The 13,003-nt window shown below is 41.1% G+C and overlaps 1 protein-coding gene across 3 annotated transcripts in view; it reads left to right on the top strand.

Moving 5' to 3' along the window:
• The first annotated feature begins 2,149 nt into the window (after positions 1-2,149).
• The window catches only part of DPY19L2 (dpy-19 like 2), a 95,232-nt gene continuing 84,378 nt past the window's right edge, over positions 2,150-13,003 (top strand). For all 3 annotated transcript variants that reach the window (XM_070368798.1, XM_070368799.1, XM_005889110.2), the window contains exons 1-3: positions 2,150-2,799; positions 6,125-6,149; positions 8,008-8,095. In XM_070368798.1, coding sequence (XP_070224899.1) covers positions 2,418-2,799; positions 6,125-6,149; positions 8,008-8,095 — 495 coding nt within the window. In that variant the 5' untranslated portion in view covers positions 2,150-2,417. The remainder of the gene's footprint in view (positions 2,800-6,124; positions 6,150-8,007; positions 8,096-13,003) is intronic.

Below are 13,003 nucleotides of genomic sequence, written 5' to 3'. Positions count from 1 at the left end.
AATGATAGATTAAAGAGAAATAAAAAAGCTCCAGAACCAGATGCTCTATTTAATACATACATAAAGGTGCAAATGCACCCAATTCATGTCTTACATAATTCTATAATTTCCTTTTCATTAAATCATAGCACTCCAAAAACAATATTAGAATATTCATATGAAAAAATAAGGCATTTTTTGAATTTGCGTATTTTTTAAATAATATATTTTTATCAACCACCCATAAGTGCCTTGTATTTTAAACTCAGAGTTGGACAATTTTTCAGTTGTTAAAACTTGGGTAAATCACTACATCCTTAGTCCACGGTTTCCTAATTCATACAGTTACTGTGTGAATTAAATACAATTAAATACGAAAACATTTTAATTTTTTTAGCCTCGAGGGGGTGGGGGTGGAGATGGGGGTGAGGATTGAATCTGGGCCCTCGGCAATTAAAGAGCGGGGTCCTAACCGCTAGACTGTTAGGTAATTCCCTAAATGCCTGACCATTTTAAGCAGCAAACAGTGCCAGGAACATAGAAAGGCTCCTTGGGGGGGTGGGGGGATCTTACAAACCAGCAAATTAATAATAACACTTACTTAATTTAAGTGACAAGATGAATAATGCTGTCAGTAACTGGTTTGCTGCTGCTGCTAAGTCGCTTCAGTCGTGTGCGACCCCATAGACGGCAGCCCACCAGGCTCCCCTGTCCCTGGGATTCTCCAGGCAAGAACACTGGAGTGGGTTGCCATTTCCTTCTCCAATGCATGAAAGTGAAAAGTGAAAGTGAAGTCGCTCAGTCGTGTCCGACTCTTAGCGACCCCATGGACTGCAGCCTACCAGGATCCTCGGTCCATGGGATTTTCCAGGCAAGAGTACTGGAGCGGGGTGCCATTGCCGGTTTAGACCTGCAGAATAGGGAAATTAACCTGGGCTGGAGAAACCGGGTGGGGCTTGGAAAGAAACAAAACTGAAAGAGGTAGGCAAAAACGGATGAGAACTCAAGAGGGCTTTAGGGTATGAGTAAAGGGATAGTTAACTAACAGAGTCACATTGAAGACCTCACTTGGAATGACTGGAGAGGAAGATCTATGTCCGGGGACGTGGGAAATTGAAGTTGAATAGGTAGATGGGGCAGGCTACTAAAGGTACCAATAAACAAGCCAAGGAGTTTAACTTTTATTTATGGGCTAATGGGAGTCCTAAGCATTTCTGAGCGGTGTGGCATCCGGGAAATTAACCTAGCCGAAGGGCGTCTAGACCAGATGGGGGAAAGGGGTTTTAGGGAGTTGGATCCGTCGGGAAACAGATGGGACGTGAGGCGGTGTGGGCTCTGGCCGCAGGGCCGGGAGCAGAGGACATGACAAGCGCCACGGTCCCTGTGCATCTTTGCCAGTCGCTGTGGCATCGCGTATGGCTCTGCAGTGACTGTGGGTTTCTCCTTTTATGTGGTCCCCGGTGGTTTCTGGTTCAGAAAGGGGAAAGTGTTGAGCACTGCTCCGCGCTCAACTGCCGAGGAATTCTGAGCAACCTGGTTTGGGACACAATTTCACTTCAGAATAGATGGATAAACTCTGTCCTCAAAGGGGACAACTCTGAATTCGCATTCAACCTGAGGCTGTGCGGTTAGACTCACCGGGTTCATGCCAGCTCTGCCACCTGCTGCCTGCAGCGTCGGGCCACTGCCTCGGTGTAGGAGATGAACTCTAGGTGTCCCATACCAGCCAAGTGTTCCAAAGGGGCGAGGAGAGACGCTCCTAATAAGTGCCAGGCGCGTCACAGGCTCTCGCTTCCTTTCCTCGCTTTTTTTCCCCCCTACTGTTACTTTTTAAAATTGAGGTCTCCTTTTTTGTTAATAACCTTGAAACAGACAACCTTTTGGCAAAAACAAAGCTAAGGCTAAACCCGAAGAAAGGAATTAAAACGAAGAAAGTTCTTCAGTCTTGTTCGCTAGCAAGGTATGACAGCTGAGCCGCGCAGGTGAGAAGATGCGCTGGGAAACGCGCGTGGAGACGTGCTTGGAGCGCAGAGCAGTCAGCTCACTACAGAATGGACACGTGGGGGCGCACGTGGGAGGGTCTGCGAGGGGCGGTGCTAAGGACCTGCGCACGTGGGGCTGCAGGCGTGGTAGCGCACGTGGGAGGTTGCGCGTGGTGCTTTGGATAAGCGCACCTGGGGCTGAACGCGTGGGAGGTGCACGTGGCAGGGTGCGCAGGATAAGCGCACGTGGGGCTGCGCGCGTGAGCGGCGCACGAGCGGCGCCAGGCAGCCTGGGTTTTGTTTCGCGGTCGCCTTGACGACCGGGCAGCCTGCAACGGCGCTGCGGCGAGTCGTTGAGAATGTGAGCCGAGCCAGGCATCTTGCGGACCTCGCCTGACTAGGCCGGGCCGGCGCCGGAGAGAGTACCAGCCCCATCCGAACGGGGACTATGAGAAAATGGTCGGGCAAACGAGGAGTAAGCTCAGAGGTGCGGCTTCAGAGCCATCGCACTTTCTCCGCTCCACTCAGTCTAGGCGGCGGCGCCGGGCCACAGGATCTGGGGAGCGGGAGTTGGAGAAGGAGCCGAAGGAGGAGGTGAAAAGGCCGGAGCTGCCTTTGCGCACACGCAGGGGGAACCTGACAAGGGGCGCCCGGAAGTATTCGCCGCAGAGGATCCGAAACTTGAAAACGCAGAATTGCGTGCCAGTGGAGATGGTTAGAAGGACCGATCTTCTGAACGACCGCTTTCCGTTTCTCAGCTCTTTGCTGGAGCAGCTCTCGGACAAGGCGCAACTATTGCAAAGACGTCAGGTCTCGGGCAAGGGGGCCTTCGGCATAGGTGAGCGGAACCGACCGAGGAAAGCCCCTTGCTGGAGCCCCGACAGCTCCGGCACCAGCACTCCCGGGCGACTAGGCTCACAATGGAGAGACCCGTGTACCCTCTTGATCCTAGGGTTGGACGTGGTTTCCATGAATCTTGAATATCAGTTTAACAAGCAAGTCTGGCAGCAATAATGGCGAGTTCCAGTATCTGGAAAATTGCTGACAAAAATTCCGAGCCCTCTTAGTTCTTATTTTAAAACATTTTCAAAGGTTTGCAGGCACAGTGATAACTTTATGTGTCACCAACAAAATGTCATCTTAAGGCAGCCATTTATCCCTAGTGAAAATGATAGGGTAGCTTTGGGGGAGGGGGAGGTCAGACTTTATATTTTTCTGCACCTTGAATGAAGCAAAATAATATGTTGGTTTTAATGAGTTGAGAATCTTTCACAGGGGAAATAGGATCAAATTAGGCAATATATTTCCCCATGTTGGTATCTATTTACTTTCATCTTGCTGAGGAGCTTGATGCCTAAATTGCCTTCTTATTTAAGCCCTTGAAAGATTTTTCTTTATTTGCATTCCTAATTTTTGAAGATGTAAATTTTGCTTTTTCATTAAGAGCAATTTTGAGCCTAGTCCTTGCTCAGACTGGCTGCTGTTATATATTGAAACACAGATAGATATCTCCTAATGTAAGTTGTGGTTTCTTTTCCATCGTAAGTTGATTGCTGATATTAAAGTAGAATGGATCTCCACATTTGGAGCATGTAGACAATACTTGAGAAATAATGGGGGTTCATATTTAGATTTTGTCAGATGTCTAGTTACGGGAAATGTGGGATTTTAATTGGGACCAAAAAAGGGTAATATTTGGATGTGTGGAGCAAACAACAAGTATTAGAAGCCTATAGAACAGCATAATCAGAGCCATGGAAGTAAGAAAATATGAAATAAAAGTAAGGGTCCAAAAGAGAACGTAGAGTGTTCAAAAAATTGGTTGGGACCAGCCGTGGGGAGTCTAATTCAAGTCTACATTTAAGGCATTTGAACTTCATTCAGTAGGATGGCACTGATGGATTCTTTTCTTTAGGAAAATAATTTTTTTTTAAATGAGGTGAAATGCACATAACATAAAATTAACCATTTTTAAAGTGAACAATTTTGTGACATTTAGTATGTTCTTGATATTGACATTGAATGACTTAAATAGAGTGATAGGATCAGAAGTGTGCTTCAGAGAGATTGATTTGACAGCAGTGTGTAAAATGGACTGGATATGGACTGAGGTAGAAAAAAACAGTTGAATGCTAAAATCCAGACAATAATGGTCTTTTTAATGTTATTATTATTATTTTTTGGCGTTAATGTCTTTGTTGCTGCATGTGGACTTTTTCTAGTTGGGGTGCACTGGCTTCTCTTGTTGGGGAGCACAGGCTTTAGGCACCAAGGCTTCGGTAGTTGCTACATGTGGGCTCAGTAGCTGCAGCTTCCGGGCTCTAGAGCACAGGCTCATAGTTACGGTGCTCAGGCTTAGTTGCTCTGCAGTGGCATGTGGGATCCTCTGGGACCAGGGATCAAACCGGTATCCCTGCATTGCAGAGTGGACTCTTAACCACTGGACCAGGGAAGCCCCAGGCAGCAGTGGTCTTAATGAGGGTAGCGACAGTAGGAATGGAGAAGAGAAGTCAGAGGTGAAAGTTGATGGAAACATGTTGAGAGGACCTGGGTAGGTGATAAGGTAGAAGAGGAAAGGAATGTGATGAGGTAGAAGAGGAAAGGAATGTGATGAGAGGAAGAGAGAACATTTGGTCAGGCATGAGGATTGTAGATTTGGGAATTATTCATGTAGAAGTGAGTTGAAACATTGACATTGAGTGAGATTTCCAAGATAGAAAAGAGAGCAAAGTAAAGATACTTGGGAAAACCCCTACATACTTAGTTTTAAGAGAGAAGAGAAAAATAAAAAACAGAGAAGCATATAAAAACAAAATGGTCAGAAAATGGATGAATTGGTAGGTTGGTATGATGGGTCTTGATAGAGAAAGAAATCTAAGAATCTGGTGAAATTCTACAGAGAGGTTGAAAAGCAGGAGAATTGAAAGAGACTGTTGATGTTGATAACTGAAGGGTCATTGGTCATTTAAGAGTTATAGGAACTTTAAAGAAGTTGGCTGATTATCTTGTCAGACATGGCAGGGGATGGAGAAGAGAATATTTTGTAGTTGGAAGGTCTACTATATCAAGAGAAGTATTTTAAGGCCTGGGAATATGAAAGGCTGAAGGAGAACGATCGAGGAGAGAGGGTGAGATTGAGGTTCGAAGAGAGTGAATACTTGATGGTGCAGTCTTGGAATAATTGGGAAGGATGGAGATAAAGGCATGAATTTGAGAAGCTATCAGTAGAAAAGAGAAGAGATACTTCCTGTTGTGAGATGGTAGAGAACAGAGAAGCAAAGCTCACTATATAGAGAAATGTTGAAATGGATATAAGATGTTGAGAGTGCTTGCATCAAATGGTCTTTGTGTCAGTAAGGTACAAGGTTGGGTCACTTTCAGAGGTGAAGTTGACAGAGGCAGGATACAGGAGATAGGCTTTTAATCACAACTTTAGAAGGAGCTGTGATAAGCCCTTCTTTGCATTTACAGTATTGACATCATTACACCTTACAATTTTGTTGGGTAGGGAATGTGGGTTAAGGGGAGTGGGTGAGAGACACTAATATTTTGAAGATTTTAGAAAGCTAGATGGACTTAGTAGGATATTTTATTTTTTCTTAAGTATTATTTTTAAGAGTAATTGCCTTGAGAATAAGAAAGAGGATACAAATATAGTTGAGTAGGACATTGTCCATCTTAGAGTTAATGAAACCTTATCAGAGTTGAGAGGGAAGGTATAGGTTTAATGTTTAAGTGGTTCATAGTATTACCAGGTATTAGATGGAAAGTTAACATATGTAGTGAGTATATACTTCTTCTATAAAGACCCAAGTAGTAAAAATTTTAAACTTCAGGCCACATACAGTCTTTGTTATTTATTCTTCTTTCCTATTTTTTACAACCCTTAAAAAAATTAACAACCATTTTAGCTTGCAGACAAAATAGACCAGACAGATCATAGACCATAGTTTGCTGATTGTGACATAAAACTAGACATCTGAGAAATGTTGAGGAGTGGTAGGACTGAGCTCAGGATGGTGAGAATATGAAAAAGAGCTGGAGAAGCATGATTGGAAGATTCCAACATTGCAGTGTTTGTTTTAAAAGTTATTAAGTAGTCATTTTAAAGGCATAATAAGGCAACTGTTAATGACTTTTTCCTTTTTTTTTTCTTTTTCCAGCTGCCTTTGTGGCAATTTTGCACTGGTAAGATTAGTTTCATTTTGATATAAATAAAAACATTTGGATTATAAAAATTACCATCACTGTTTGTATATATAAAAAATTAACTGCTTGCTATGTATATAGAATATCTATATGTGTACCAGTTAACATATGTATATGTGTGTGTGTATAAAACTTTTAAAAACCTCATGTGTGAAACAGTTATAAATGAATGCATTATGGGAATAGTAATTTATGAATTAAAATATTTTTGCTTTACCAAAAGGTTCACCACTGTATTTCCTAAATATCTAGCTTTTGTAGTGTGGTTTTCATGTTTATTTCATGTAAAAAACTTCCTCATTTTCTAGCAATTGAGAGTTGTTAGTGACATAAGGGAGAAGGAAATGGGAACCCACTCCAGTATTCTTACCTAGAGAATCCCGCGGACAGAGGAGCTTGGTGGGCTGGTGTCCATGGGGTTGAACAGAGTTGGGCATGATTGAAGCAACTTAGCATGTATGCATGCATTAGAGAAGGAAATGGCAACCCACTCCAGTGTTCTTGCCTGGAGAATCCCAGGGACAGAGGAGTCTGGTGGGCTGCCATCTATGGGGTCGCACAGAGTTGGACATGACTGAAGCGACTTAGCAGCAGCAGCAGCAGCGGCAGCGGCAGTGACATAAACTTAGGGTTTGTGTAAAGTTTTAGTAGCACCTGTCAATTGGAAATCAGGTAGAAATGAAGATAAACACCCTGTAATGGTAATACAGAATTAAATGAGCCTTTCAGTGTGCATACACATACACATTATTTTACATAAATGATATATTTGTAAAAAGTATATGTAAAATAATTTTCCTCTGACATATCTTCATTTCTACCTGAGCTCAAGGATTTCTGCTCTTGGGAAGAATGGGATCTACCCCATGTCCTATTGGGACAGTGCTTTTCTGACCATTATTCTGCAGGGAGATCTCGATGTTGTTAATAGAACTAAGACTGTAATGTTAAGAAACATTTCCTACAGCTTGTGATACCCTGGTATATGTCCTAAGTATAAATGAAGGTGAGTGGAAGACACGGTTGCCATATGGAATTTTGTTTTATTTTCTACTTCATTGGAAAGCATCTACTGTATAATTAAGGATAGTATAATTGCTCACTACAATTTTACTTGTCAATTATGCTCCTATTTCAGTACCTACAGCTGGGTTTATTTATTTATTTATTTTAGTTGTATTGATAAAATATCTTTAAGTACAGTCCTGTTTTCTTTGGCACTTTATGTAGTGTTCTACTTATTAAAAATTTATTTAACCTAAAATAATTTTATTTAAAATTATATTCTAAATCTTTTCAACAGTTAAGAGATATTTCCCAAACCTGGTACATTAGAAACACTTGTAAAACATAACAGATAAACAAAAGCATGCCTCAGTTCTGATTTAGATGCCTGGAATGGGAAGAATGATGGAGAAATCTACAAGAGTTTTAGATCAACAATTGTTGTTGTTCAGTCTCCCAGTCATGCCCGACTCTTTGCGACCCCATGGACTGCAACTTGCCAGGCCTCCCTGCTCCAGTGGATCATGTTTTGTTAGAACTCTCCACTATGATCCATCCATCTTGGGTGACCCTACACGGCATGGCTTATACCTTCATTGAATTATGCCAGCCCCTTCACCATGACAAGGCAGTGATCCAGGAAGGGGAAATACACAATTATCTGTGTTATAGTGCTGGATTATAAATCCCTAAAAATTTACAAATTGACAAACTATAAAGTTATCTCAATATTTATTGTAAAAATTTATTCTTTGTTCTTCTTATGGTTTTTATACTTTGTTTATAATAGTTAGTTTAGCCCTGTTTTTGAAACATGTTATTTTTCTTCTAGGGTACATTTGATAACACTTTTTGAAAATGATCGTCATTTTTCTCACCTCTCAGCCTTAGAACGGGAGATGACTTTTCGCACTGAAATGGTTAGGTTCTTTCTTCTAATGAATTCATTTGTAATTTAAGAATAGTAAGGTGCAAATATATTAGGATCTGAAATGAATTTTGGTGAATTGTACTGTTTCTCACACTATTTTAGGTTTATTTTATTTTTGCTGTTTTTAAAAAGAATTTTATTAGGATATAGTTGACTTACAATGTTGTGTTTCAGATGTATAGCAAACTGATTCAGTTATAAATATACATATATTCATTCTTTTTCGGATTCTTTACTTCTGTAGATTATTACAGAATATTGAATAGAGTCTCTGTACTATATAATAAGTCCTTGTTGGTTATCTATTTTATATATAGTAATGTGTGTATGTTAATCCCAAGCTCCTAATTTATCTCTCCCTGTCCTTCACCCACATTTCCCCTTTGGTAACCATAGGTTTGTTTTTGAAATCTGGCCTATAGGTTTATTATTTAAATAAAAAGTGTTTTAGTCCTCACTTTGTAAGCAAGAGTACAGTCAAAATGGATTAAAGACCTAAATGTAAGACCTGGAACCATAAATCTCCCAGAAGAGAACACAGGCAGAACACGGTTTGACATAAATTGCAGCAGTATTTATTTTTGGATCTGTCTCCTAAGGCAAAATAAATAAAAGCAGGAATAAATAAATAGAGCCTAGTAAAACCTAAAAGCTTTGGGGGAGCTGAAGAAACCATTCTCAAAACTAAAAGACAATCTACTGAATGGGAGAAAATACTTGTAAATGCTGTGACTGATAACTGGTTAATATCCAAAATACATAAACAGTTCATACAACTCAATATAAAAATTTTTGAAAAATTGACAGAAGACGTGAATAAACTTTTTCTGAAGAAAACATACAGGTGGCTAACAGGCACATGAAAAGATGCTCAACATCACAAATTGTTAGGGAAGTGCAAGTCAAAACCACAATGAGATACCACCTCACCACAGTCAGAATGGCTACCATTGCAATGTCTACAAATGACAAATGTTGATGAAATTTGGAAGAAAAGACACTCTCCTACCCTGTTGATGGGAATGTAAATTGGTGCAGCCACTGTGGAAAACAGTGTACAAGCTTCTGAAAAAACTAAAAATATGATCCAGCTATTCCCTTCTATTTTACCACTTATTTTGATATATGGAATCTAAAAAATAAAATATATACCACAGAAAAGTGTTTCAGGATTCTTTTGTCACATTCTCTTCCTTTCCTACAGGCAGACTTCTTTATAAGATAGTAAAGATCAATTGCTAGAATATCAAAGCAAAATGATAGGACTCTGAAAGAGGAACTCCCCACGTCGGTAGGTGCCCAATATGCTACTGGAGATCAGTGGAGAAATAACTCCAGAAAGAATGAAGGGATGGAGCCAAACCAAAAACAATACTCAGTTGTGGATGTGACTGGTGATAGAAGCAAGGTCCGAACTGTAAAGAGCAATATTGCATAGGAACCTGAAATGTTAGGTCCATGAATCAAGGCAAATTGGTAGTGGTCAAACAGGAGATGGCAAGAGTGAACATCGACATTGTAGGAATCAGCAAACTAAAATGGACTGGAATGGGTGAATTTAACTCAGATGACCATTATATCTACGACTGTGGGCGGGAATCCCTTAGAAGAAATGGAGTAGCCATCATGGTCAACAAAATAGTCTGAAATGCAGTACTTGGATGCAATCTTAAAAATGACAGAATTATCTCTGTTCATTTCCAAGGCAAACCACTCAATATCACAGTAATCCAAGCCTGTGCCCCAACCAGTAACACTGAAGAAACTGAAGTTGAACGGCTCTATGCAGACCTACAAGACATTTTAGAACTAACACCCAAAAAAGATGTCCTTTTCATTATAGGGGACTGGAATGCAAAAGTAGGAAGTCAAGAAACACCTGGGGTAACAGGCAAATTTGGCTTTGGAATACAGAATGAAGCAGGGCAAAGGCTAATAGAGTTTTGCCAAGAGAACGCATTGGTCATAGCAAACACCCTCTTCCAACAACACAAGAGAAGACTCTACACATGGACCTCACCAGATGGTCAACACAGAAATCAGATTGATTATATTCTTTGCAGCCAAAGATGGATAAGCTCTATACAGTCAGCAAAAACAAGACCAGGAGCTGACTGTGGCTCAGATCATGAACTCCTTATTGCCAATTTCAGACTGAAATTGAAGACAGTCAGGAAAACCACTAGACCATTCAAGTATGACCTAAATCAAATCCCTTATGATTATACAGTGGAAGTGAGAAATAGATTTAAGGGCCTAGATCTGATAGATAAGAGTGCCTGATAAACTATGGATGGAGGTTTGTGACATTGTACAGGAGACAGGGATTAAGACCATCCCCATGGAAAAGAAATGTAAAAAAGCAAATGGCTGTCTGAGGAGGTCTTACAAATAGCTGTGGAAAGAGAAGCGAAAAGCAAAGGAGAAAAGGAAAGATATAAGCATCTGAATGCAGAGTTCCAAAGAATAGCAAGGAGAGATAAGAAAGCCTTCCTCAGCGATCAATGCATAGAAATAGAGGAAAACAACAGAATGGGAAAGACTAGAGATCTCTTCAAGAAAATCAGAGATACCAAGGGAACATTTCATGCAAAGATGGGCTCGATAAAGGACAGAAATGGTATGGACCTAACAGAAGCAGAAGATATTAAGAGGTGGCAAGAATACACAGAAGAACTGTACAAAAAAGATCTTCATGACCCAGATAATCACGATAGTGTGATACTCACCTAGAGCCAGACATCCTGGACTTTGAAGTCAAGTGGGCCTTAGAAAGCATCACTACGAACAAAGCTAGTGGAGATGATGGAATTCCAGTTGAGCTATTTCAAATCCTGAAAGATGATGCTGTGAAAAGTGCTGGACTCAATATGCCAGCAAATTTGGAAAACTCAGCAGTGGCCACAGGACTGGAAAAGGTCAGTTTTCATTCCAATCCCTAAGAAAGGCAATGGCCAAAGAATGCTCAAACTACTGCACAATTGCACTCATCTCACACGCTAGTAAGGTAATGCTCAAAATTCTCCAAGCCAGGCTTCAACAATACATGAACTGTGAACTTCCAGATGTTCAAGCTGGTTTTAGAAAATGCAGAGGAACCAGAGATCAAATTGCCAACATCTGCTGGATCATCGAAAAAGCAAGAGAGTTCCAGGAAAAGATCTATTTCTCCTTTATTGACTATGCCAAAACCTTTGACTGTGTGGATCACAATAAACTGTGGAAAATTCTGAAAGAGATGGGAAGACCAGACCACCTGACCTGCCTCTTGAGAAACCTATATGCAGGTTAGGAAGCAACAGTTAGAACTGGACATGGAACAACAGACTGGTTCCAAATAGGAAAAGGAGTATGTCAAGGCTGTATATTGTCACCCTGCTTATTTAACTTCTATGCAGAGTACATCATGAGAAATGCTGCGCTGGAAGAAGCACAAGCTGGAATCAAGATTTCTGGGAGAAGTATCAATCACCTCAGATATGCAGATGACACCACCCTTATGGCAGAAAGTGAAGAGGAACTAAAAAGCCTCTTGATGAAAGTGAAAGAGGAGAGTGAAAAAGTTGGCTTTAAAGCTCAACATTCAGAAAACTAACATCATGGCATCTGGTCCCATCAGTTCATGGGAAATAGATGGGGAAACAATGGAAACAGTGTGAGACTTTTTTTTTTAGTTTTTTTTTTTAATATATAAATTTTGGGGGGCTCCAAAATCACTGCAGATAGTGACTGCAGCCATGAAATAAAAAGATGCTTACTCCTTGGAAGAAAAGTTATGACCAACCTAGACAGCGTATTAAAAAGCAGAGACTTTGCAATGCCAACAAAGGTCCGTCTAGTCCAGGCTATGGTTTTTCCAGTGGTCATGTATGGATGTGAGAGTTGGACTGTGAAGAAAGCTGAGTGCTGGAGAATTGATACTTTTGAACTGTGGTGTTGGAGAAGACTCTTGAGAGTCCCTTGGACTGCAAGGAAATCCAACCAGTCCATTCTAAAGGAAATCAGTCCTGGGTGTTCATTGGAAGCACTGATGCTGAAGCTGAAACTCCAGTACTTTGGCCACCTCATGTGAAGAGTTGACTCATTGGAAAAGACTCTGATGCTGGGAGGGATTGGGGCCGGGAGGAGAAGGGGATGACAGAGGATGAGATGGTTGGATGGCATCAACCGACTCGACGGACATGAGTTTGGGTGAACTCCAGGAGTTGGTGATGGATAGGGAGGCCTGCCGTGCTATGATTCATGGGTTCGCAAAGAGTCAGACACGACTGAGTGACTGAACTGAACTTAACTGAAAGATCAATTTTAATAGCTGAGGAAAGGAAAACAAAGTTTAAGAAGTGATACTGACCTATCAGAATTCTTGGAAATTGCTTTCTCTTGGGGTAGAGTTGGTCAGTTTTAGCTGGCACTTTAAATTTATTTTTTAAGCTCTCTTTATTTCCAGATAATCTCTTTTAGAGATAATCTCTTTTAAAGAACTTTTGATATCATTTCTTTAATACTTTTTTTGTTCTTTTGACACCTAATCCGTAAAATGGATAATGTAATCTACTGTATCTTACATAATTGTTGTTGGGGTTAAATGGGATAAAGAAAGCCCAAGTTGCAGAAATTTACAATTAAGAGAAGCCAGGTGTCCAGATGTGCTAATCAGGGGCCAAGAGAAGAGCTGAAATTGGCTCTTTTGTTTGCCTTTGCTGCTGCTGCTGCTGCTAAGTCGCTTCAGTCGTGTCCAACTCTGTGCGACCCCAGAGACGGCAGCCCACCAAGCTCCCCCATCCCTGGGATTCTCCAGGCAAGAACACTGGAGTGGGTTGCCATTTCCTTCTCCAATGCATGAAAGTGAAAAGTCAAAATGAAGTCGCTCAGTCGTGTCTGACTCTTCGCTACCCCA

Source organism: Bos mutus, chromosome 4 (assembly GCF_027580195.1).
Source record: "Bos mutus isolate GX-2022 chromosome 4, NWIPB_WYAK_1.1, whole genome shotgun sequence".
Taxonomy (NCBI): Eukaryota; Metazoa; Chordata; class Mammalia; order Artiodactyla; family Bovidae; genus Bos; species Bos mutus.
Note: the sequence above shows the minus strand (reverse complement) of the source record. Positions and strands in the feature narration are given on the sequence as shown.